The sequence below is a fragment of the Oncorhynchus masou genome, chromosome 32 (assembly GCF_036934945.1).
Source record: "Oncorhynchus masou masou isolate Uvic2021 chromosome 32, UVic_Omas_1.1, whole genome shotgun sequence".
Lineage (NCBI taxonomy): Eukaryota > Metazoa > Chordata > Actinopteri > Salmoniformes > Salmonidae > Oncorhynchus > Oncorhynchus masou.
Genome location: NC_088243.1, coordinates 55,927,202 through 55,953,806, shown reverse-complemented (window position 1 = coordinate 55,953,806; position 26,605 = coordinate 55,927,202). Strand labels below are relative to the sequence as shown.

The window sequence follows — 26,605 nt, the reverse complement described above, 5'->3', positions numbered from 1 at the left end:
TCCGTTATGGGTCCACCCTTCCTTAGGAGTCTGTGTATTATGAGTTGATTTGACCTCATCTTGAAGTGATACGAGTATATATTCTATGATGTCATAACAAAAGACACTGACCCTATGTCGGTTGTCAGAGGCAGTGTGATTGAAACCTGAAAAGGTGGAAAGCTATGCAGTCAATCTTCTGTTGAGAATATAAATGTAAAAAAATCCAGGACATGTGCGACTAATGGTTTGAAAGTCATGTACATTTGTTTATGAAAGTAAATAAAACTTAACTACATGCAGGGAGGGGAGACAAATGAACAAAGATGGGGTGGATGGTGAACTTAAATACATTTTATTCCATACAAATTTATATTCATCTCACTTAAGACAACATTCTTGTACATCTTTCAACTTCAAAAATACAAGTTTCCAGTTCAGTGGGGATGGTAAGGCAGTCAGAAAGCAAAACGAGGAAATACAGGGTACATACAATGGGTCGAAGCACAGGAGTGTGTGTGTGTGTGTGTTTGTATTCTGGTCACTGTATGTAGGTCCTGCGTCGGGTGTGCAGGCCGGTGTCACCCCCTGGGGACAGTTTGATGGTCGTACACTCTCTTACTTCCAGCTCCAGCACTCTGAATTCCAGCAGCTCATTCTGGTCCCTCGAGTCCTGCACCTCTGCCTGCAGCTTCGACTCAGTCTGCTGTAACACACACATCTACAAACACACACACACACATTAAAAGTATACACTCAAAATGTGCCACATCCTCGTGTTCTTTCCTTCCAGATGGCTCACAGGACAGTGTTGAGTGACAGAGGAAGTAGGAGGCGTCTTACCTTGTCGTGGAGTTCCTGATTGGCCCTGATGAGGTACTGCTTCTCCTCCACCCACTTAGAGTCCTGGAGAAACATACACAGTCACACACACGTCTCAGAAGAAAACTAACGCATCACAACACAGAATCACAGGGGAGAAAAAGAGAACCATGCCACCCAGAAGGGATACTGAACATACATAAAGCACCAAAACCCTAACAGATCCAGCCCCTACCTGAGCTGCTTTACAACAAAGACTCACGAGCCCAAAATAAGTGAAATAATGATTTCAAACCGTGAACAGCATAAGACAAACAGAGGAAAGTGGTGTAGCATGGCTTTATTGAACACAAAATGAAAACAGAGAGGAAGGACACCACCAGTATTACAGTGAACAACATGCAGATCAGAGGAACAGCAATATTGAGGGTTAGGGTTTGTTTGGCGTGACGTAACATTCCATCAATTTGATCATAAGTAGATCTAATGCCGATTGGCTCTTTTCCAGTGTCAACAATGGTTGGAGCATGCAAATAGGGCAGAGTTGTGACATCAGAGCGACATCACAGGATTCTGCAGCAGATCCGGTCGGCGTAGCACCAGGCCAAAAGAAAAGCCCCCAGACAGACAAGCAGCAGGGTCAATGAGAGCGGAGCAGCCAAGAGACCTCCCAGTCTTCTCCCCGCCCCTTTTCTCCTTTACCTGCCCCCTCTCGGCTAATGCCTTCTCCAGGTCTCCAATCTTTGCCTTGCAGCCTATTAGATCCGCCTGCAACTGCTCACGGTTCTGCGGGAACAGGAACAGAGGCCAGAGTCAAATTAGTTGAATAGAGTTAGTGCTGGGCTGGAACAAAAGCCTGTACATAATGCAGCCCTTCAAGAACAAAGAACATTAATTGTGCTCGTGTTTTGAGACAGTGATGGTCACATCAGGAGTTTATGGATAGATTTTAGGGGAAGGTGTTAGGGGTCATAAAGGGGTAGGCGTCAAAGGTTAAAGCTACTAACCCTGGCTTCTCTCTCAGCGTCGTGCGACCCCCCAGCCTGTTCCTGCAGGAGGGCGTAGGCCCGCTGGAGAGCCTGGTACTCTCTGGTCAGCTGTCTGAACCTCAGTTCTGCCTCTTCACGAGATACACCCTGGAGGAACAGAGACAGGGTCAAACACACACCTGAACACCATTAAATTTGCGCAAGCGTTTACCCTCTTACAGCTGAAAAATGCATTGAAAATATAGGGAGTGTTACTTTATTCAGTGAAGGGCCATCAGCATTTAAGCACCAATTTATTTTACCAATACACCAATGCTAAACAGCAAATACACACACACCTTTTCTCACTTATCGCTCTTCCGTGACCTGGAAACCAATGAGTGGTCAAGGAGTGTCAATTCTTTAATAGGCTAACGGAAGACGGTCCTCACCTCCTCAATAGCCTCCTTTTCGTGAGGAAGCACAAGTGTATCCTTCCCGAGTTCTGCCACACCCCTTTTAAAATCAGCTATTGCTTTCATGAATGAGTAAAGCATGCAAACATTTTAAAACGATGTGCTACTTATACTTTTTATCTACAAAATGTCTTGCATAACCAGTTACATTTATTCATCACTTTAGAAATGTATTTTGGGATTAAAAATTATTTCCCTGATGACGCACGATTGGAGAAGGAGAGTTATTTAATTTCAATCCCAGAAAGGACGGAGGAGAGAGGATGCAGGAGTTGAGCAAATCCAATTGAGTAAAGGCCACAGACACACACTTACGTCTTCCAGGTCCTCCTCGGGTGTAGCGGGGGTACGGTCCGTGAGGTCAGTGATGTAAGAGGTCAGAGATGACGTTTCAGAGTCCACAGACTCCTCGTCAAATCCAAAATACGTCTCCACAACATGCCTCTGGAGAGAGAGAGAGAGCAGATGGGGGGGGGGGGGGGGCAAGAGGATCTGTAACATATTGACACACCCATTCTTATATAGAACACTCACATAGTGCCTACTGAAAGTCTACCCATCCCTTAATCAGATGCGGTTGGCTTAAAATTAAATCTAGAAAGGATGACATTTTCCTACAGATCTACACAACATACTCCATACTTTAAAGTTAGACATTTTGTTTTATTAATACAAAAAATGGAGATGTGTGAAGAAATGCAATCAATACAAGAGTGAATACTTGGTGGAAGAACCGTTACAGCTGTGAATCATTTTTGAAAAAGATCCTACCAGCCTTGCACAAAACTCTGAGGGCAACATACAGTATATCAATTGTTTTTGTCAAAAATGCTCAAGCTCAGGAAATTTTGTTTGGGAATCATTGACGGACAGCAATATATATTCAAAGCTTGTCTCTGACTTTCAAGCCAATTTAAGTCAGGACTGAGACTGGACCACTCAGGAACACTCAACACCTCTTGGAAAGCTATGTCATTGGCATTAACTTTTGTGTAATTGTTCACCTTAAAAATAAAACTATATCCCAGGATTAGGTATTCAAATCCAATATAGCACAACAGAGTGAAAGCCTCTGTATTGTCTAGTACTGTGGTGGCAGCATCATGTTATGGGTACGCTTGTCGCCGGCAGGGACTGAGGAATTTATCAGGATCAAAATAAATATGAAAGGAGCAAAGCCCAGGTAAAAAAATGAGGAAAACCCATTGTAGAACTTTGAAAACCTAACCCTGAGATAATTACATGTTTCAGCTATAAAAATCACACAAGTTTTAATGCCAAAGACACACAAGAATGGCTTTTCAAGAGGAGTTGAATGGTCCAATCGCAGTCTGGACTTGGATCTGCTGGAAAAATCAGAGACTAGGTTTAAATATTGCTGTCCATCAATGATCCCCAACCAAATGTATTGAACTTGAGCAATTTTGGATATACAGTATGTTTCCCTAAGAGTTGTGCAGAGTTGGTAGAATCGTATTTAAAATTATTGACAGCTGGCAAAGGTGCTTCCACCAATTATTAACTCTCAGATTTTTTCTATTACATTTGGAAAACATCCTAATATTTTTCTTTCACTTTGAAAGTGTGGAGTAGGTTGTGAAGATCGGTAGCAAAAACAACATGCAAGGCTGTGCAAGGGCTGTGTAGACTTTCACTAGCGACTGTAGACGGTCCATCAACCTCGGAACAATCACTTCCATATTCCTTACCATCGGATTTAGAAGCCAAAACTCTCCTCACAATATTCTCTAAAAAGAAAGGCTAATCTCGTCCTTCCCATTGATGTTATAGACTCAACAACATTCCCTAAAACCACCCATTATGTTCAGGTCCAATCCACTCAGTCAACTCAAAATGGTTACTATACTACAATTAAAGTCCTTACCATCGTGTTTGTAAGTCATCTCCTGACAACCAGAGAAGTAGAGACAGACCATAGCACACAGGCCGATAAAGAAGGAGAAGTAGAGGATGAGCTGGAAGTACTCATACATACTGTTGTTATACTAGAACCCCCCCCCCCGACAAATCTAGTATCTTCCAAGGCAATCCAGTCCTCGAGCACTGAGCTCTGACGCACAACCGTGTCTCAGTCGCGCACTCCGCAGACAAAGACGGAGCGAGAGAGGAGTGTTAACTAGCATTCACTCCTCCCAAAGGGAGAAGAAAAAAAAAACTGGATGATCTTTAAGATCGTCTCCAGGCCTGCGAGGTAGCAGTGGAATACTTTTCCATTCCAGTCAAACTCTTTCCATAAGTGTGCTCTGTTCCATTCCCAGTTTGAGAGTCCTAATTGACGTTTGATGTTAATAGTCTCGATAACCCTCCCAGTTTGAGAGTGGAGTGTTCCTGTCGCTGTTTTCCGTTTCAGTGAGAGTCCCAATAGCTCCAGTTATAGATGCAGGGAGTGTGTTGAATCTTCCATCACCTTCTCGCTTAACATATATCACTGACTCTGCAAACTCTATTGAGAACCCAGCCCAATTGTGCTAATCGTGCCTCCTCATCAACACCTTATCTACCTATCATTCTGAGCTGAACAACAGGTGTCATCGTTCCCTTATGAGCCCAATTATAAACACACAGTCACACAGTTGCGCGCACACAAACTACACAAAGACAAATCAAAAACACACATCGTTCTCCATTGAGCCCAATTACACAGAACCAGTGCATCGGCATCATGGGAAGAGGCAGTTGCTAAGTGACAACACCACAGGATCAACAGTGTGTGACCAGAGACAGAGAACACAACAAAGAAACGCCTAATGCTAGAAAACAAAAAACCCCACGTATACAAACACAAACAAACAGACAGAAGGGCAAAGGGAGCAGTAGTCCTACTTTAGGTGGTAGTTTGAGGGTTTTTCTTCGGTTATTTTTGCAGAGCATCAGTCTGTCACGTTCCTGTGCCAAAAAGGAGCAGAGGACAGTTTAGGATTTTGACTCCACACCACATGCATTGTGTACGTATGAGTATGTATGAGAAGGCTTTGTTTGATGTGGGACTGATGCTTAACCTGACAAACGAATTGTACTAATCTAGGCCATTATCATCCCCTGCGTGTGAATTACTGGAGACAGAATCGAATACGGTGTGATTTAGGCTTGTCAAAATGCACCCAAGTTAAAAAGTGAGACGAGTAGGATTCTCAACAGAAGCAGGGTCAAGAGATTATGACAAAGAGTTGTGTACAACACCTTAAATCAGAGGCAAGGAGCCAGCAGAACATCATGCAAATGAGTGAATTTTCAGCAAGGCTCCGATTTAAGGTGATTAGAAAGGAGAGAGAGGGTGGTTGGTGAGGGTCTGGAGGGCAGCCCACGTGTACAGAGGACCAACATGTTACCCAACAGTTCACTGACCCTAACGGCACCCATTTTATCCTACTGTTTCAATGTGCTCTGGTAAAATTCAACAAAATGGCCCACTCTTTGTTTATGAGCGTATGAGCTAGTCGGCTGCCTGATTCACTAATCTCACTACAACAAGGCTCTGTCAATGCCCTGTTATTTGGAAGCTCAGGTGATTTAAAGATCAGATAAACTGCAGTGTGAATGTATGTGTGTCCGTCTCCCTAACCTGCGTGAGTTCGTCGATGATGCCTCGTTGCTCGGCAACCTGCAGCTTGAGGAACTCCACTTCCTGTTCCTCGTGGGCGTGGCTTAGGTCTGTCAGGGAGGTAGGCCTCTTCAGCTGCTGGGGCTGCTGGGAACGAGAGTGCGCCTTCTCCTTCTGAGAGGGAGGGAGGGAGGGAGGGAGGGAGGGAGGGAGGGAGGGAGGGAGGGAGGGAGGGAGGGAGGGAGGGAGGGAGGGAGGGAGGGAGGGAGGGAGGGAGGGGAGACATTCTCAGGGTTAGGCAACTCGAGCAGTGAGGTCATGAGAGACAGGATTTCCTGAAACATAATGTAACTTTAAGTTGTACAAGGTGACTTTGTAATCAAGGAGAATTGCAAATACTGCAGTCACACAGATGCTATTACCTAATCATCTTGATGCTTTTTCTCAATGTCCACTGGAGGTCTCCCTTTCCCTCCATTTCACAGAGCAATTACAAATCTCACATGGTACCTACTGTACAATGTATACTGTTCAAAAATATAAAAACGCTCATGTTTCATGAGCTGAAATAAAAGATCCCAGAAATGTTCCATATGCACAAAAAGCTTATTTCTCTCAAATGTTGTGCACAAATGAGTTTACATTCCTGTTAGGGAGCATTTCTCATTTGCCAATATAATCCATCCACCTGACAGGTGTGACAAATCAAGAAGCTGATTAAAAATAATAATTACATAGGAGCACCTCATGCTGGGGACAATAAAAGGCCACTCTAAAATGTGCTGTCTTGTCACAGAGCACAATGCCACAGATGTCTGCAGTTGACATGCTGACTGCTAGAATGTCCACCAGAGCTGTTGCCAGAGAATTTAATGTTAATTTCTCTCTACCATAATCCGCCACCAGGGTCATTTTAGAGAATTTGGCAGTACGTCCAACCGGCCTCACAACCCCAGATCACTTGGAACCACGCCAGCCCAGGACCTTCATATCCGGCTTCCAAATGGTATCCAAATACTTCCAAATGGTGTCCTCTTCCCATCATGAAGGAGACATGACAAGGAAAGGAGACAAAAGAGGATATTTCTGGTTCTCTCACCATCTCTGCGTTCTCTCTGCTGAGGTTCTTGAGTTTCTCCTCCATGCGCTGCAAAGTCTGCAGGAGATCATCATTCTTCTTCGACATCCTCTTATACTTATCTAACAGGGGCTTCATCTGACTCTCTGCCTCACGCACCCTCTTCAACTGACAGAGATGGAGGGAGAAACAAGAGAAATAGTGACAGATGAGATGTGTAGATCTATTTTTATATACCTGCACATTTCCATAACATCCCTTCAATGTTCCCATAAGTCCCTACAATGTTCAGTTATCCACCAAGTTATTGTCTGTGTGTGTTTGTAATTCGTGTGTGTTCCTCACCAGTTCGTTCCTCTCATCTGCCAGCAGTGCGTTCCTGTCCTCCAGCTTCCTGGTAACAGAGTGGAGCTCAGCTATCTTCAGCTGGAACCTCCTCGCATCCCGAAGATCTTCCACCTCCTGAGAGAGACAGACAGAGAGAGAGACACACAGAGAGAGAGACAGACATTGGGGAGATGATTAGAGACAAAGACAATGTGTGAATGAGTTGACCACCAGGTTTTTGAAAAATACCATGTCAGTAAAATGTTTTGTGCACAAGTGTGTGTTGCCTGTGTGTGTGTATTTTAAAAATGGGGCTGTCCTCACCTGGTTGTTGATATAGTCCTGGGTTTCCCCCAGGGTAGGGACCACCTCTCTCTTGGGACTGCCGTGGTGCCTCTCTGCCTCCCTGACTTGGCCCAGCTGCTCATCCAGAGCCTCCTTCTGCAGCTGGAGCTTCTGAGCATAACCTGCCTGCAACCCCAGCTCCCTCTCCAACGCAGACACCACGCGGTCCTTCCCCTTCAGCTCATCCATCTAAGAAAGATGGGAGGATGGAGAGGAGGAGAGAGGGAGACAAAGAGCGATATGAGAGAGAAAGAAAGGAGAGAGAGAGAGTGATAGCCATCTAAACGATCACTCTGGAACTCGCCCGCCTTAACCCGACCTGCACTCTCTTTCTACCCCATTGTTCCCTTCCTCCACCAACGGCTCATCCTTTTCCAACCACAGACGAGTGAACGAACAGGTATGCGACATCAACGCCGTTGAGTGTTATTCATTCGTGAATCCTAGTTCACACTCCCCCTTCTCTCTTCCGGTCTTCATCTCACTGCCCCGCTCACTCTCGCCTCCTTTCCCTCTCCTCATCCCAGTAAAATGATATTAGTCAAATGGCCCGGCTGTAAAACAGGTTAGAGATACCTCTTTCACGGCCCTGTGCTAGCATGCTGTGTTCTTCTGTCTTGTCGTCAACAGTCGGTGTGTATTACCTGTGCTACCCTGGGTCTCTGAAAAGCAAAACTACACGGTGTGAAATAGAACTGGAGATCAACATAGGACACAGTGCAATTCAAGCTACTGTTCAGATCGAGTGCATACAGGGAAGTGCATGCAGGGAACTCAGCAGTACAGGATCTGAGGAATCAGTCTATTGCTTGAGGGTAAATTCCAGTTTCACTTAACTATGGTTTATGTTGGTTTGGAATTTGGTTATCTTTCAGGTCACTCAGCACCAGACAACCATGTCGTCTCTCACATGGTCTTGTTTGATGTGGGTTAGGATCAATCAGGGGTTATGTGATCGGGTTAAGGCGTGGCGGCCATGTTACGGTCGACTCACCACCCTTCGGATGTCTCTCTCGCAGTCTCTCTTGATGCGGTTGATCTCATCCTGGTGCTGCTGGTAGGCTGTTCGGAGGTCGGCTGCTTTGGCCTTGTCTGCCTGCAGTGAGTTAGCCAGAGCCTCCTCAACCTGCTTCCGTGCCGTCTCCTGCTTCATGACCTGAGGGGAACACACACAATTAGAGTGTATATACACTTCCAAGTACTGGGACCCTGAAGCAATTAAGATGATTCAGGAGATAGTAATGTCATATGACTCTGCTAGTCCAGAAACAAAGAAGACGCTCTGTTTCTTTAAATAAGAACTTTCAAAACCAGACTAAAACAGTCAAACTTCTTTTACTGAAAACAAGAGGCATCTACCTGTGATTATGATTGACCATAGGGGGGAAAAATGACTAAATCTAATACAACAATGCAAGTTGGATTCAAGTTGATTCCCAAGGTCAACCTACCTCCTGCTGCAGTTTGAGTCTCTCCCCATCGAAGGCCCTCTTGGCCTCCTCCCGGGCCTCTCCTAGCAGGGCGCTCTTCAGCTTGTCAGCCGCCCCGTCCCTTAGCGCATGGACCAGCCCCTGGAGCCGCTGCACCTCCCCGTCGCGGATCTTAATGGTACGTGATAGCTCCAACTCGTGTTGCCGTGCCAATGACTCCCGAGCGGAAGCCAGCTCGCGGAGCTTCTCCTCGTGCAGTTTGGCGCGGAGGTCAGTGAGGACCACTGTGTGTTTGTGTTGTTCCAGCTCCCTGGCTTGCCTCTGCTCCTGGAGACGCTCTCTCAGCTTAGAGACCTACCCAGCGGAAGGAGAGGACGGTGGGATAGAGGACAGGGTAGGAGAGAGGCAAAGGGGAGGAGAGGTTTGCAGGGGAAATAGGAAAAAGAGAGATAGTGTTAATGATTTCCTAATAGTATCATTAAGCAATAAGGCCCAAGGAGGTGTGGTATATGGCCAACATACCACGGATAAGGGCTGTTCTTAAGCACAACGCAACGCAGAGCGCCTGGATACAGACCTTAGCCGAGGTATATTGGCCATATAGCACAAACCCCCGAGGTGCCTTATTGTTATTATAAACTGGATACCAACGTAATTACAGCAGTAAAAATACATGTTTTGTCATACCAGTGGTATATGGTCTAATATACCATGGCTGTCAGCCGATCAACATTCTGGGCTCGAACCACCCAGTTTATAATTAACAGTGGATCATTGTATAGAGGGGGCGGGCCTACCTTGCCCTTCTCCTGCTGCAGTTCTATCTGGAAATCCATCAGCTTGCTCCTCAGCTCCTCATTGGCTGTCTGCGGCAAGTCGCCCATGACCTCCGTCCTCTCCTTCCCACGCGTCTTCTTGGAAGGCGGGGCTGAGGTGGGTGTGGTCGATGACATTGTGCTCCACCCACCCAATCAGAGGACACGACTCAGAGGGGATGAGGAAGTGGAGGAGAATCAGGTGATGCACTTCCTCCCCACACAGCCTTCCCTATGTAACTTCATCATCCTTGTCTACATCACTGACTGAAGATCCCCGTCTGTCCTGCAGAGAGCGATAAGAACAACAGGTAAGTAATGTGAAAACAAAAATCATAGGCCAACAGAGTGGAGCTTGAGGAAAACATTATATTATGAGACCTGGAAACACCAACACACATGCTCACACAGACACTTTCAACATCCACAGAGCTCAGACACACACACACCATTTCAACATCCACAGAGCTCACACAGATACACACACTATTTCAACACCCACAGAGAGCACACTGGCAGCTCCCCGGCCATTTATCATAATCCAATTCCTCTCCATGGGATCCGCTTAGAGGCTCCATCGTGCATGAAATTCTGTCTGGCCAGGGCAGGGTGGGAGTGGGGCTACTACAGCCAAGAGAACCCTCTACTACTAATACTAATACAGCCAAGAAAACCCTCTACTACTACTACTACTGCCAACAGAACCCTCTACTACTACTACTACTACAGCCAAGAGAACCCTCTACTACTACTACTACTACAGCCAAGAGAACCCTCTACTACTACTACAGCCAAGAGAACCCTCTACTACTACTACAGCCAAGAGAACCCTCTACTACAAATACTACAGCCAAGAGAACCCTCTACTACTACTACTACTACTACAGCCAAGAGAACCCTCTACTACTACTACTACTGCAAACAGAACCCTCTACTACTACTACTACTGCAAACAGAACCCTCTACTACTACTACTGCAAACAGAACCCTCTACTACTACTACTACTACAGCCAAGAGAACCCTCTACTACTACTACTACAGCCAAGAGAAACCTCTACTACTACTACTACTACTGCAAAGAGAACCCTCTACTACCGCAGCCGAGAGGAGCCTCTACTACCGCAGCCGAGAGGAGCCTCTACTACCGCAGCCGAGAGGAGCCTCTACTACCGCAGCCGAGAGGAGCCTCTACTACCGCAGCCGAGAGGAGCCTCTACTACCGCAGCCGAGAGGAGCCTCTACTACCGCAAACAGCCGAGAGGAGCCTCTACTACCGCAGCCGAGAGGAGCCTCTACTACCGCAGCCGAGAGGAGCCTCTACTACCGCAGCCGAGAGGAGCCTCTACTACCGCAGCCGAGAGGAGCCTCTACTACTACAACTGCCGCAGCCGAGAGGAGCCCTCTCCTACCACTGCCGCAGCCGAGAGGAGCCCTCTCCTACCACTGCCGCAGCCGAGAGGAGCCCTCTCCTACCACTGCCGCAGCCGAGAGGAGCCCTCTCCTACCACTGCCGCAGCCGAGAGGAGCCCCTCCTTCTGCCGCAGCCGAGAGCCTCTCCTTCCACTGCCGCAGCCGAGAGGAGCCCTCTTCCACTGCCGCACCACTGCCGCAGCCGAGAGGAGCCCTCTCCTACCACTGCCGCAGCCGAGAGGAGCCCTCTCCTTCCACTGCCGCAGCCGAGAGGAGCCCCTCCTTCCACTGCCGCAGCCGAGAGGAGCCCCTCCTTCCACTGCCGCAGCCGAGAGCCTCTCCTTCCACTGAGCCCCTCCTTCCACTGCCGCAGCCGAGAGGAGCCTCTCCTTCCACTGCCGCAGCCGAGAGGAGCCTCTCCTTCCACTGCCGCAGCCGAGAGGAGCCTCTCCTTCCACTGCCGCAGCCGAGAGGAGCCTCTCCTTCCACTGCCGCAGCCGAGAGGAGCCTCTCCTTCCACTGCCGCAGCCGAGAGGAGCCTCTCCTTCCACTGCCGCAGCCGAGAGGAGCCTCTCCTTCCACTGCCGCAGCCGAGAGGAGCCTCTCCTTCCACTGCCGCAGCCGAGAGGAGCCTCTCCTTCCACTGCCGCAGCCGAGAGGAGCCCTCTACTACCACTGCCGCAGCCGAGAGAACCCTCTACTACCACTGCCGCAGCCGAGAGAGCCCTCTACAAGGAGACTGCCTGTTACGCAATTGCAGTAAGCCAAGGTAAATTGCTAGCTAGCATTAAACTTATCTTATAAAAAAAACAATCATAATCACTAGTTAACTACACATGGTTGATGATTTTACTAGATATTAACTAGCGTGTCCTGCGTTACATATAATCTGACTGAGCATACAAGTATCTGACTGAGTGGTGGTAGGCAGAAACAGGCACATAAACATTCATTCAAACAGCACTTTCGTGCGTTTTGCCAGCAGCTCTTCGTTGTGCGTCAAGCATTGCGCGGTTTATGACTTCAACTGAGAGAACACTCTATTGGATGGTCTGGGACTACTATTGGATGGTCTGGGACTACTATTGGATGGTCTGGGACTACTATTGAAAAGTCTGGGACTACTATTGAAAAGTCTGGGACTACTATTGAAAAGTCTGGGACTACTATTCTGGGAATACTACTGCTAGTCCTCACTGAACTCTACTACTACTACTGCAGCCGAGAGAACCATCTAAAGTCTGGGACTACTTTTGAATGGTCTGGGACTACTTTTGAATGGTCTGGGACTACTATTGAATGGTCTGGGACTACTACAAATTATTCAGTCTCTCCTCTCCCCAAGCCTAGTTAAATAAAGGTTAAATAAAAATAAAGAAATAAAGCCCTCCATCCGAGGGAGTCCACATCTAATCCTCGGACCCCTGCTGGCCTCTTTCCTCTCCTCATCTCAAACCTCCCACCCTTGTGTCGGTCCTCCCCAGATCCATCCCCACTCCTTAGATACCTTCTGCTCTCCGCTTTGCAGTTATAATGCGGTTGGTAGCCATGTTGCGCTGCAGATGTGAGAAGTTAGTTTATGAGACAGCATGACAGAATATATAAACAGTACCCTCATTGAGAATGGACTTGGTCTCTTTCTAGATTCATAAGGCTAAGGAAGTGTTCCAGCGTAACCCAGTAACCTTCCCGTTCTGCTGAGTAATAAATAAACCATTCAAAATGGAGATGAAGCATTAAGACCGGAGGCTACGCCATCCTTTCCCGCCCGCACACCACTCACACAGATGGCAGCAAATGTTACCAAGGCAACTCGTGCTCTTAAACTTCACTCCTCCCACATTAAAGGACCCTGTGAAAGAGGGAAGTGTCTCCCGGAGGATTTCAGACATCTCGTCACACACACACACACACACACACACACACACACACCTGTGTTGCACTCACACCGAACACACACAGACTACGTTATTTCTTTATCTAGAGACCAGCTCTCTCAGACGAGGATGACTGAGTCAGAAATGCATTGCTGAGGGGCAGGGGAGCGCTCTACCACACCGACAGACAGAATGAACAGGCAGGCACTGGGTGAAAACAGGAAGAGATGGAGAGAGTGGTGGAAGGGCAATCACACTGAACCCCCTCTGCCTCCCCCCCCCACTCTGCCCTACTTTCCCACCTCCATCCTTTCCGTTGCTATGATGATGTCACGCAGCAGAGTGGAGAGGAAAGCTGTTCTCATTCTCCCACTCACTCACACACACACACACACACGGAGAGGGAGAGACACAGAGTGAGCTAGAGAAAGGAGAGGACATTGCACACAGCCACAAAGAAAACCACATCTGTATTCTTACTAACATCTATTTACAAACACACACCGACCCATTCATTCCTAACCAGAGTCTGCCAACAAGCTATGCTCAAAATGTTGTGTGTCGAGTGATCAGTGAAGGGTTATACCATGTTTGGAGAATAATTAAATTGTGCAATCAATACCAACAGGATGAGAAGCATGGCTCAGCTTGTAGCTCAAATACGTGTTTGTGGGTGTAGTTTTGATTTAGCGCTCAATTGCAGGGTGAATTTGTCGATATGAACTCCATGCATTTTGCAATCTGTGTTTCGGAATGTGAACGGCATGACCCCCCTAGTCTTCCAGCCCAGTAGCGCATCAAACACAACCACTTCACATCTGCCATCCCTGGAACAGATGTGCACGTCCACGTCCACCACCGTGTGTCTGGGGAAGTTATTGGTCCAGGGAAAAGCAGGAATGTATTAACGGGAAGCTGTGTTGTTTTACAAGGGAAGAAACAAACATATGTTGAGCACTTGTTGGCTGCTTTTACTTCACTCTGCAGTCCAACTCATCCCAAACCCTCTCAATTAGGTTGAGGTCAGGTGATTGTGGAGGCCAGGTCATTTGATGCAGCACTCCATCACTCTCCTTCTTGGTTAAATAGCCCTTACACAGCCTGGAGGTGTGTTTTGGGTCATATAAAAAAAATGATAGTGGGACTAAGCGGAAACCAGATTAGAGGTCGAGCGATTATGATTTTTCAACGCCGGTACCGATTATTGGGGGACCAAAAAAGCCGATACCGATTAAAAATCGGCCCCCAACCTCTGTAATAATGTAATAATGACAATTACAACAATACTGAATGAAACACTTATTTTAACTCAATATAATACATAAATAAAATCAATTTAGTCTCAAATAAATAATGAAACATGGTCAATTTGGTTGAAATAATGCAAAAACAAAGTGTTGGAGAAGAAAGTAAAAGTGCAATATGTGCCATTAAAGACGTTTAAGTTCCTTGCTCAGAACATAAGAACATATGAAAGCTGGTGGTTTCTTTTAATATGGGTCTTCAATAGTCCCAGGTAAGAAGTTTTAGGTTGTAGTTATTATAGGACTATTTCTATCTATACCATTTGTATTTCATATACCTTTGACTATTGGATGTTCTTATAGGCACTTTAGTATTGCCAGTGTAACAGTATAGCTTCCGTCCCTCTCCTCGCCCCTACCTGGGCTCGAACGAGGAACACATCTACAACAGCCACCCTTGAAGCATCGCTACCCATCGCCCCACAAAAGCCGCGGCCCTTGCAGGGCAAAGGAAACAACTACTTCAAGGTCTCAGAGCGAGTTACGTCACCGATTGAAACGCTATTAGCACGCACCCCGCTAACTAGCTAGCCATTTCACATCGGTTACACCAGCCTAATCTCGGGAGTTGATAGGCTTGAAGTCATAAACAGCTCAATGCTTGAAGCACAGGGAAGAGCTGCTGGCAAACGCACAAAAGTGCTGTTTGAATGAATGCTTACGAGCCTGCTGCTGCCTACCACCGTTCAGTCAGACTGCCCTATCAAATTATAGACTTAATTATAACATAATAACACACAGAAATACAAGCCATATGTCATTAATATGGTAAAATCTGGAAACTGTCATTTCGAAAATAAAACATTTATTCTTTCAGTGAAATACGGAACCGTTCCGTATTTTATCTAACGGGTGGCATCCATAAGTCTAAATATTCCTGTTACATTGCACAACCTTCAATGTTATGTCATAATTACGTAAAATTCTGCCAAATTAGTTCGCAACGAGCCAGGCGGCCCAAACTGTTGCATATACCCTGACTCTGCGTGCAATTAACGCAAGAGAAGTGACACAATTTCCCTAGTTTAATATTGCCTGCTAACCTGGATCTCTTAACTAAATATGCAGGTTTAAAAAAATATACCTCTCTGTATTGATTTTAAGAAAGACATTGATGTTTATGGTTAGTTACATTCGTGCAACGATTGAGCTTTTTTCGTAAATGCGCTTTTGTTAAGTCATCCCCCTTTTGGCAAAGTTTGTCTTCACACAGTTTGCAACGAGCCAGGCGGCCCAAACTGCTGCATATAGCCTGACTCTGTTGCACAGAACGTAAGAGAAGTGACACAATTTCCCTAGTTAAAAGAAATTCATGTTAGCAGGCAATATTAACTAAATATGCAGGTTTAAAAATATATAGTTGTGTATTGATTTTAAGAAAGGCGTTGATGTTTATGGTTAGGTACACATTGGTGCCACGACAGTGGTTTTTTCGCGAATGCGCTTGTTAAATCACCCGTTTAGCGAAGTAGGCTATGATTCAATGATAAATTAACAGGCACCGCATTGATTATATGCAACGCAGAACAAGCTAGATAAACTAGTAATATCATCAACCATGTGTAGTTAACTAGTGATTATGTTAAGATTGATTGTTTTTTTATACAAGATATGTTTAATGCTAGCTAGCACCTTACCTGGTCTCCTTGCTGCACTCACATAACAGGTAGTCAGCCTGCCATGCAGTCTCCTCGTAGAGTGCAAAGTAAACAGCCATGATCGGTGTCCAAAAATGCCGATTACCGATTGTTATGAAAACTTGACATCGCCCCTAATTAAAATTGGCCATTCCCATTAATCGGTCAACCTCTAAACCAGATGGGATGGCGTATCGCTGCAGAATGTTGTGCTAGCCATGCTGGTTAAAAGGTGCCTTGAATTCGTAATAAATCACAGACAGGGTCACCAGAAAAGCATCCCCACACACGGTGGTTGTAACAAAAATGTTAAAATTCAATGGTTTTTTTAATTGCAAATTTGGACTCATCAGACCAAAGAACAGGTTTCCAATGATCTAATCACCATTGTTCATGTTTCTTGGCCCAAGCAAGTCTCTTCTTATCATTGGTGCTCTTTAGTAGTGGTTTCTTTGCAGCAATTCGACCATGAAGGCCTGATTCACGCAGTCTCCTCTGAACAGTTGATGTTGAGATGTGTCTGTTACTTCAACTCTGTGAAACATTCATTTGGGCTGCAATTTGAGGTGCAGTTAACTCTAATAAAGTTATCCTCTGCAGCAGAGGTAACTCTGGGTCTTCCTTTCCTGTGGCGGTCCTCATAAGAGCCAGATTCATCATAGCGCTTGATAGTTTTTGCGACTGCAGATAAAGTAATGATGGACTGTCATTTTTGTTTGCTTATTTGAGCTGTTCTTGCCATAATATGTACCTGGTCTTTTACCAAATATGGTCATCTTCTGTATACCACCCCTACCTTGTCACAACACAACTGACTGGCTCAAACACATTAAGAAAGAAAGAAATTCCACAAATGTACTGTTAACAAGGCACACCTGTTAATTGAAATGCATTCCAGGTGACTACCTCATGAAGCTGGTTGAGAGAATGCCAAAAGTATGCAAAGCTGTCATCAAGGAAAACGGTGACTACTTTGAAGAATCTCAAATGTGTTCCGTTTTTTTTTGGTTACTAAGTGATTCCATAGTTTTGATGTCTTCACTATTATTCTACAATGTAGAAAATAGTACAAATAAAAGAACAATCCCTTGAATGAGTAGGCGTGTCCAAACATTGGACTGGTACTGTATATTTAGCATGACTGTCACGCTAGTCTGCACAACCAATTCATACACCCAATTAAATGTATACACTCTCTATTGGGAAATATTGCTCAAAGTTCCATGTTTGAACAGTCAAGTCGTATGAAAGGGAAACAGAGTGAAGGACGAACCCGCTCCTCAGAGGCCTAGCTAGTCAAATGTGGCACTGTAGACAATCTGCTTAACAAAAACAACAAAGAGCTTATTAACACAACAGAGCAGGAGAATGGGACATGGTGAGGAAATACTTCTGAGGAGATTCATAAACAACCAACGAAGAGGAGGCAGACTTCCACTTTAAAACTCCCCTGAAGATTCACTCAGTAGCAATACTGCAAACACTAGGAACAGACAGAACCAAATATCCAATACTACCAGAATCGCTTTCCAAACAGTCTCTCACCAACACTCACCACCATACAGTACAGTACAATACAATAGCAGCCTAAGGTGATACGCTATAAAAAATCCCTTCCGAACAGCCAAATACCAACCTGAACCTAAGAATGTAGTATTATTACAAACATCTTCCTTCCGGAGTTTCCTGTCCCTGAGGACTTTACTGTGTTTTACACACTACATTGTACTGAGGGAGCTTTACTTGTGGTACCATACAATGTTTTATTTGCCCTTTATTTAACTAGGCAAATCAGTTAACAACAAATTCTTATTTTCAATGACGGCCTAGGAACAGTGGGTTAACTGCCTGTTCAGAGGCAGAGCGACAGATTCGTACCTTGCCAGCTCGGGGATTTGAACTTGCAACCTTTCGGTTATTAGTCCAATGCTCTAACCACTAGGCTACCCTGCCGCCCCAATGTACCATCATGATTGACAGTGTACTGTAGTGCTTTGTAGTAAAGGTGTCGTTGCTAGAGAACAGATATGGCAGCAGTACCAGCTTAACAGTGCAAAAGTAGCGTGGCAATAAAGGCAGATGCCTTTAGACTGGTCCAGAGCTCATTAGCCAAACACAGATGGACCACCTCTAGGCCAGTCTGCACAACAGAGCCCACACACACGCATGAACACCCACGGCTGGGTTAAATATCAATATAGCCAAAGTGACTGAAGTGAGACAGAACACCCACTAACTACGCACTGACTGGGTTTAAAATGTACCTATAAAAAGGTTCAGTGGTGTAAAGTAATTAAGTAAAAATACTTAACAGTACAACTTAAGTCGTTTTTGGGGTATCTGTACTTTACTATTTATATTTGAGTACTTTTACTTCACTCCTAAAGACAATTATGTACTTTAAACTCCATCAGTTTTCCCTGACACCCAAAAGTACTCAGAACATTTTGAATGCTTAACAGGACAGGAAAAGCCTCTGATCTGGCACTCACTAAACACGTTTCGTTTGTAAATTATGTTGAGTGTTGGAGTGTGCCCCTGGCTATCTGTAAAAAAAAAAAATGTAAACAAGAAAAATGGTGCCTTCTGGTTTGTTTAATATAAGGAATTTGAAACTATTTATACTTTCACTTTTGATACTTAAGTATATTTGAGCAATTACATTTACTTGAGTCATTTTCTATTTGAAAAGATCTTACTTTTACTCAAGTATGACAATTGGGTACTTTTGCCATCACTGAAAGGATGGGACACACACACACACACACACACAGAGGGGCACACTCCTCACATACTGTACATTCATTCACTACAGGATTCACACACACGCACACACACAGCAGGCTGTGCTGTGATAAAAGCTGCAGCGGAGAGGGAGGGGGAAGAGAGCAGATTGTGGACTTACAGAACAGGTCTGGCCAGCCTCCAGGCCCAGGTTTGGACCTGGCTTAGTCTGACTGACTGATTTGTGACTACTTGTGACGGAGGATCATTGGACATGTGTCAATGTCTTCCATAGGGGGACAAGAGGAAAGTGACCTGGCAGAGGATGCTGAAACCCTTCTAATGGTAAGACAATGTGACAAATATACTTGAACTATAAAAATAATAATGTTTTTGACACATCTCTTCACTCTTGGACATTAACCACGTTTCCATCCACAGTTTTTATACGAGTAAAGTTATGCCGTAGAAACTAATATCACAACAACCGTGACGGAAACAGGATGTTTCGGTACAATTTTATAAATTCCGACAAAATGTGTTCGTTTGACATGGTGGGATCTTTTTGTGTCAGTAAAATTAATTATGGAAGAAATGGCAGTAAAAACACCTTTAAGTCGCAAATATTGATATAATAACCATCAAATTGAAGTCACGCGATGACATGGTATGTGCTCCTCCCACTACGACTCAGGAAACCATGCAGTTTATTATGCTACAGATGAAATAAGTTATGATCAACTTCACAGGGTGGTGATAGTGCAGGGTATGCACTTGATGATCGTTCCCAATAGATGTCAAGGGTCTTACTCTGATGACATGATGATCGATGCTTGACCAAAATATTCTCGCTCTTATCCATAATAATCTCATCATGTAAACTAACCTACTCAAACACTATCTGCAACATGTTGGCTGGAGCGCATGTGCCATCCCAAAACTAGGCCTATTTACTCATTTGAGATGTGTTTGATATCGTTTTCCCCTATAGACCCATTTGGCGAAGTGGACCTGAAGGTGGTTCCTGGCATGATGCCTCAATGGTCATACAAAATGGATGGGGAAATGATACGCCCTTAACACAACCTGTACACATACTGTAATATGATCATTTCTACAATGCAGTCCACCTGTACTGTCAGTAGAGCATAGAAATGCTTCCCTTATCCAGATGGTGTGACAAGGGCATTTCTAACAGACCTGCTAAACTTTTGTTGTTGTTACTTTTAAGGTTGGAGTCAACAAGCACTAGCCTACCTCCGGAAGGCAGAGCCAAGGAACATTTGTCCGCCATCTCGGGGGAACGCTACACTGCTCACAGACCTGTGTAAGGTTCAATGTAATTGCATATAGTTGACACTTGCTGGACATTTGAAACTCTGTGTATTGGTCTTGTTTGAACACTTATTTTACATATTATGTATTAGGGATAGGGAGCAGTGTTGGAAAAAGTACTCTAGCAAAAGTAAAAAGTCAAAGTAAAACGCTACACATCAAACCAGATGGCACAATTTCCTTGTTTTTCTATTTACGAACAGTCAGGGTCACACTCCAACACAATTTACTAACACATTATTTGTGTTTAGTGAGTCCACCAGAGCAGAGGCAGTAGGGATGAAAACACGTTATATTAATAGGTACATGAATTGTACCAATATTGCCGTCCTGCCTGAGCATTTGAAACGTAATGAGTACTTTTGGGTGTCAGGGAAAACATATTTGAGTAAAAAGTACATATTGTCTTCAGGAATGTTCTGGAGTAAAAGTTGTCAAAAAATATATATAGTAAAGTACAGACAAAGAGAAAACTACTGAAGTAGTTTGATTTCAAAGTATTTTTTACTTAGTTACTTTACACCACTGATAGGGAGGGTGTTGAGTGAAAAGGGAAGGGAAAGGGGAACCCTAGTCAGTTGCACAACAATGCATTCAACCGAAATGGGTCTTCCGCATTTAACCCAACCCCTCTGAATCAGAGGTGCGAGGCTGCTGCCTTAAATCGGCGTCCACATCGTTGGCGCACAGGGATCAGTTGTTGTTAAGGGTTGACTGCCTTGGGGTATCAATGTGAATGTGTTTAAAATAAAGTTATTAAATACAACGATTTAACATAATAATCACAGTGACATTGGGTTATAGTTAACCCAACTGTGGGTTGATTCGATAACCCAATGCGCTGGGTTTTGAAGAATCTACTCAATGCATTGGGTTAAAATAACCCAACGTGAGGTATATGCTATAATGAACCATTTGTTTTTAGTGAGTACAAACAACTCTATATTCACAACAGTCCAAGTCATGATGGGAGCTGCAGTGTTGTGTAAAGAGAGGGAACAGAAGGCTCAACAGTATACTATTGCAGTCTATTAAAAGGACTGCTTGCTACCTACTGTCTGTGATGATGGTACTATGCTGAATTTTAATAGAGCAATGTGTGGGATTTAAACAGCAGTGTGTGTGTGTGTGTTCAGGGCCAGGACGATAACACTGTGCCAATGCTTTTTCCCCAAAGTGAAAACACGAAGCAGACCAAACTCTTTGGTTCTTTAAAAACCTGTTGTATGTAAAAGGTTGTGTGCTTTAGCCTGGGAAAACAAATCAAATGTGACTATGGATGACAACATAGGGATGTTTGTTTCCAACATCCAGGCTGTTTTCCTAAAGTTAAACCCACTCCATGATTAGTTTCCTTGCTGCACTACTAACGAGAATTGCGATACCGGTATCTCCCTGGCCCGAGTGTGTGTGTGTAGCAGCCTCTCATCCCCTCACACACATGACAATGCATCCAGTAACCTCATTCAACCTGCCTCCATCTCTTGTTTTCTCCAACACTCTTACCCTACTCAAGGCTGGGGTCTGGGGTGAGATGGGGAAGAGGTGAGGGGTGAGAAAGGGAGAGGGATACAGATCCAGCATTGAAAGCAAGGAGAGATAAAGTGAGGAAGGCAAGGCGGAGTGGGACACACATTAGACTCCATACCAAATGTATTAGAAGGGCAGGGATAAAGGGCAGAGGTTGGGGGTCAGGAGTTTGAGGGTTGGAGGAGAGGCAGTGAAGAGAGCAAATGGTCCAGGCAGCTGTTGCTCTAAAGATCCAATTAGCAAAGAGTCACATTTGATGACAAATCTGGGTTTAGGTGCCCGAAGCACCTGCGGATCACCCCTTCTAATCACCATCATTAGTGATGTAAGCGGGACACATATGTTGTGTCCACTTGGAGAAATTATGTACATGCATCCAGTTGTTTCAAGCAATTTTACAGTATTCAGGCAATATTACAGTACCGTAGGCTAGAGTAGATGGCCATGCCAGATGGACATGTAATATTGGAGATGGACACGTCCCTAGCACATCAGCTATTTAACCACCACCAAATTTCGTCGAGCCCCCCCCCCCCCCCCCCCCAAATGTCTATGGCCAGTCCTGCCGCAGACCACAACATCCATATGCATGGCCAAGATGGCTCTAAAAAGCCGAAGATCAGCAATCTGTCATGGCCATGTTGTAACATCAGCCGGCTTGACACAATATTATAATGTTACACGGACTCCGTGTAAAGAAGATACAAATTAAAGACGGACGTATAGAGTTAGGTGATGACTGGCAGCGCTACCCGGATATCAGAGGATGTCGCCCGTTGCAGAAGCCACAGCCTGCCTGTCAGTTTGCTCACGTCACACAAATTCACAAATTTGCCTACAGAGCTATCGGGCTGGCCAACATAAACTTACTTAAATGGTGTCAGTCATCAAGTGAGAGGTATTCTTGTCGGTCTGGTTAAACGTTGCTGGTTCTCATTCACTATGGCAGCGGTGCCTCGGCGTCGGTTTATAAAGCGCACTCTCACCTCGATTTGAGATGCCGTGCTGGGCGTTCTCTTTTTTCCATAGAGCAGGCGAGTTACAAACTTATCCTCTCAAATAGTCTGCTATGAATGAATCCCTTTATAAATAGCAGCGGATGGTAAAGTTTGGCCAAATGTAGGCTAAATTCCACTAAAACGTGGTGTCCGGACTGGATTAACGGTTCTGCGGTGGGCTTCTCTCTGCACGCTGGCACACACCACGCCTACACGACGTCAGTTTTCTCTCAAAACATTTCATCCAGCAGCTCAGCTCTCCCGGTGATAAAATGGGAGATGAAAAACCAACGCTACGTGGACGTGGGAAAATCATGGACGTCGCCGGTAACGCAAAAGACACGCGACACCTGACTGCGTGTTCAGGAATGACACCGCACGGGAAGAGCGTGCGGGAGAAGCGTGCACCGTCATAGCAGGACGCCTGGTGGTCTGGCAATAAACTATGCAATTACGCATATATGATGCTATCCCCCTTGTCTTTAAGGTGTGCCTAATAATGCACGGAACCAGTCCTCTATCCTAATAATAGGCTATTGAATAATGATGAAACCCAATTAACCTCTGACCCTTTGAAGTGGACTGAATGTGAGAAATGGGAGAGAAAAAAACGTTTTTGCTTAGGCACTGTTCCACTTCCTTCCCTTGTCCATTCTTTGCTCCTCCATCTAGTGAATGCTCATTCCAATGTCAATCAGGAGTTGGCAGTCAATGCAGCTATAGACTACCAATCCCACAGAGTAACCGGGCTGACTATTGGTATGCTTGTATAGGAGGAGTGTTTGCATTAGTGAACATCACCCAGCAGTATAAGTATCTAGTGCGAGTAAATAAGAGTGTCTGCCTGAAGTCCCACAGTAGTGTGACTGTGACCCAGATTCCCTGGGCCTGGATGGATGCATTACTCACGCCCAGCTGCCTCTCTCTCTCTCTCTCTCTCTCTCTCTATCTCTCTCTCTCTCTCTCTCTCTGCCTACTGCTGTGGTCTGTCTGAGTGGCATTCAACACAGAGACATACACAAGCACAGACACACACTAACAGACTCCACTGCACACGTTAGTGGCAGCATATGTAGTCCATCGCTGCAGGGCCATAGGATGTTGGGAGGGTGAGTGTGGTTGGTAGGATAAGGCCTGATGCTGAGAACAGCACAATGAGGCTGCGTTTACACAGACAGACCAATTCTGATCTTTTTTTTCCCACTAATTGTTCTTTTGAATAGTTACATCAGATCTTTTCACATCAGATCTTTTTCAGAGCTGATCTGATTGGTATATAAGACCATTTAGTGAAAAATATCAGAATTGGGCTGTCTGGGTGAAAGCTGCATAACAGACTGATAAGGAAGGGAAGGGGCTTTGGGGGGATGGTTTGAATGCGGGGCAGGCAGAGAGAGACTGACTAATAGCGAGTGTTGCTTTTCATCATTTTATGAATCGGTCTCCCAATTTTTTCAAACTTTATTTGTGTGCTGTAGGATGGGATGGGAGTTTGAGGCCGTAGTCAGTGTAGAAATAGTGGTGATGGACGCTATAGTTATTCTATTTTCCTTTGGCTGTACTGAAAGGAGTGGAGTGTAGAAACAAGCCTCTGTCTTAATAAACTTTACATAACCAGCTTAAGAATTCATGTGTGTGACAGTATGAGCTTAAATATATTCATGAGCATTAACAATTTAAACAAATTATGAACCAGCTTCTTTAGTGACAGTCTGAAGGGCTCAGATGGGACCTGCGAGAGATTGAGTTATATAGAGATTTAGATCATCAAATGAAGCTACTGATAGTGATCCTCCCTTCCCACCACTCTCTCTATATCTCTCTCTCTCTCTCCCTTTCCTACACACACATCAAACATCCCTTGGATCCCCCTCTCTCCCCCATGTCCATGTTCTCAGGCAGTAGAGTACAGGCTCGGAAATGTCGCCTTTTCCCAATGTTGATCCTAGTCCCACACTGTCACAGCCTGCCAGTAGTGATGTAATGCTTCATGTGTAGTAAATGAGCCTTCGTAGGCATGACTCACCCTCTATTACACAGACTACATGAGTCTGATGTTCCACATCCTTACCCAAAGCAGCAGCCAAAACACACACAGAACATAACTCAAACACACTGCACAGACTACATATTGGTATAGAAAGTGGTTGGGGTGCCATTTATTTATTTGTTCCTGTCCATTGAAAGACCGGACGGAATGTAAACATATCTGTCTGTGAGGAACGGTGTATGAGAACAGAACCATGGTAACAGAACCGTTCCATTACACATTCCAGTACTGATCTTTACTTTACAAATACACTTTTATACCTTCCTCAGCCAGTGTCATAACACAGACTCAGAATATCTAGATGAAAATCTGCTGTGTGGCCAGTGCAAGGAAGGAACAAAATGTGGGCTCAGGATGGAAAGGGTATATTTGCTTCAGCTGTAGGAAAGTAAACAACCATTGCAGTGCGTTTATTATCATACTAGGCAAACATTTAACACAGCCTGTACAATGTGTTATGTAGACTAAAAACTGTGTACAAAACATTGAGAACACCGTCTGAATATGGAGTTGCTTTCTTGAATAAGGCAGCTCCAAAATGCAGGTGTTTCAGCCTAGCTCAGTGCTTTCTGTGGTGGTGGGGCAGCCAGCGGAAAATACGGAGCGTAGGGGTTGGTAATGTTCTCTAATTGCGCCGTGATTGGCTCAGTGTTCTGTCACTCATGGGGACACTACATCGCCGCAAAATCCCCTTGGGTGCTGCCATAGATTTACATTAGAAGTGCCCATCCAAAAGAAGCCTCAAGGTCATTGGCCAGAGATAAAATTACGTCAAATCACGTTATATCTACCGTAGCTTTGATTGGACTAATCATGTCAGCATCATACTTTCAAAATCTTAGCTAGCAAGCTAGACAAGCAGTTATCATCATGAATTGAGTTGACAATATACTGGCAAATCATTACAATCCTAATCATATGAAGAGAAATTATAGATTAAACTTATCGGTGCTCATCGGCCATTGGACATAAACATTACACAAGTTGGAAATCGCAAATTCAACAATGAGTGGTTTGGAAGGAATCAGTGGCTAACTGCAAGCTTTGTAAAGCTATCACTAGCCTGCTATTCAGTGGAGAGTGTGTGTGGTCCAAGTCTGGGTTTAAGGGTCTCTTTTCCAAGCTTAAAACGATAAACAGTCACTCGCAAAACACACCATGGTCCAGAAAAGGTTGAATACATTGGCCATGCTGTCAATCCAGCATGACTTCTGACGCGTTCAAAACAACTGAAAACTTGGAAATGGGAAATCTCAGACTTCAGTGAGTTGAAGACAACTGGGAACTCTGGAAAATAACTAGCTCCGACTGGGAAAATACGCTATGAGCAGTCATCCAACTTGGAATTCAAAGTCAGGAACTCTGGCCTCTTTCTAGAGCTCCGACCTTAAGATCCCTGACGTCATGATTCAACCTTGTTTTTTTCCAGAGTTAACAGTTGCTTTGAAAGCAGGATACAGTGCCTTGCGAAAGTAAGGTAAAATACTTTCGCAAGGCACTGTAAATCCAGAGAATGTCTGACTTTGACGACAAAGTTTGATGACAAAATCTGCCCACAAGGACCCGCCGTGCCACCTTCTCGTTCAAGTGAGCACAGCACAACAAAGTGAGTCCAAAAAATGTATTGTATGCTGCTGCATAAATTATGTAATATACCAGGGAGAAATTTATACTGTAGCTAAGAAAGTTATACTAAGTATATGTTGTGTACTAAGCTGTTAGTAGCCCATGTGCCTCACCCTAACAATTTGGTCTTTTTCACCCTCATAACTGAGTATACTGTTCTGACTCGGTGGTGCCCATGTAGGCTGTAGCCTGTTTTAGAGAAATGTAATCATTATCTTTCATTATCTGTTTATATGCCCCCTTTATTTATCCTACGGTTCTGACTTTGTGTACAAGGAGAATACTGTAAGGCCGGGCCAGGTTCTGAATTA

At 44.8% G+C, this 26,605-nt stretch overlaps 1 protein-coding gene across 2 annotated transcripts; it reads right to left on the bottom strand.

Moving 5' to 3' along the window:
- Positions 1-313: 313 nt before the first annotated feature.
- On the bottom strand, positions 314-22,987 carry LOC135526257 (janus kinase and microtubule-interacting protein 1-like). Of its 2 annotated transcripts, none has more exons than XM_064954452.1 (14): positions 22,491-22,987; positions 9,785-10,088; positions 9,009-9,341; positions 8,552-8,713; positions 7,537-7,746; positions 7,231-7,347; positions 6,907-7,053; positions 5,829-5,981; positions 5,090-5,152; positions 2,561-2,689; positions 1,809-1,937; positions 1,504-1,587; positions 823-885; positions 314-700 (listed from the first exon to the last, which is right to left on the bottom strand). In XM_064954452.1, exons 2-14 carry the CDS (start codon positions 9,938-9,940, stop codon positions 521-523), a joined length of 1,926 nt encoding a protein of 641 aa, XP_064810524.1. In that variant the 5' UTR covers positions 9,941-10,088; positions 22,491-22,987; the 3' UTR covers positions 314-520. The 2 variants fall into 2 exon arrangements, with proteins under 2 accessions (XP_064810524.1, XP_064810525.1); XM_064954453.1 differs by having other exon boundaries at positions 22,607-22,987.
- Positions 22,988-26,605: the final 3,618 nt, after the last annotated feature.

Bases quoted from the DNA above. Each gene is read 5' to 3' on its own strand.
- LOC135526257 (XM_064954452.1), bottom strand. From the start codon at position 9,940: ATGTCATCGACCACACCCACCTCAGCCCCGCCTTCCAAGAAGACGCGT. The intron at 5,982-6,906 runs GTGAGAGAACCA...CCTCCCTCTCAG, and splicing joins GCAGAGAGAACGCAGAGATG to AAGGAGAAGGCGCACTCTCG. The intron at 1,938-2,560 runs GTAAGTGTGTGT...CTGTTCCTCCAG, and splicing joins CCGAGGAGGACCTGGAAGAC to GGTGTATCTCGTGAAGAGGC.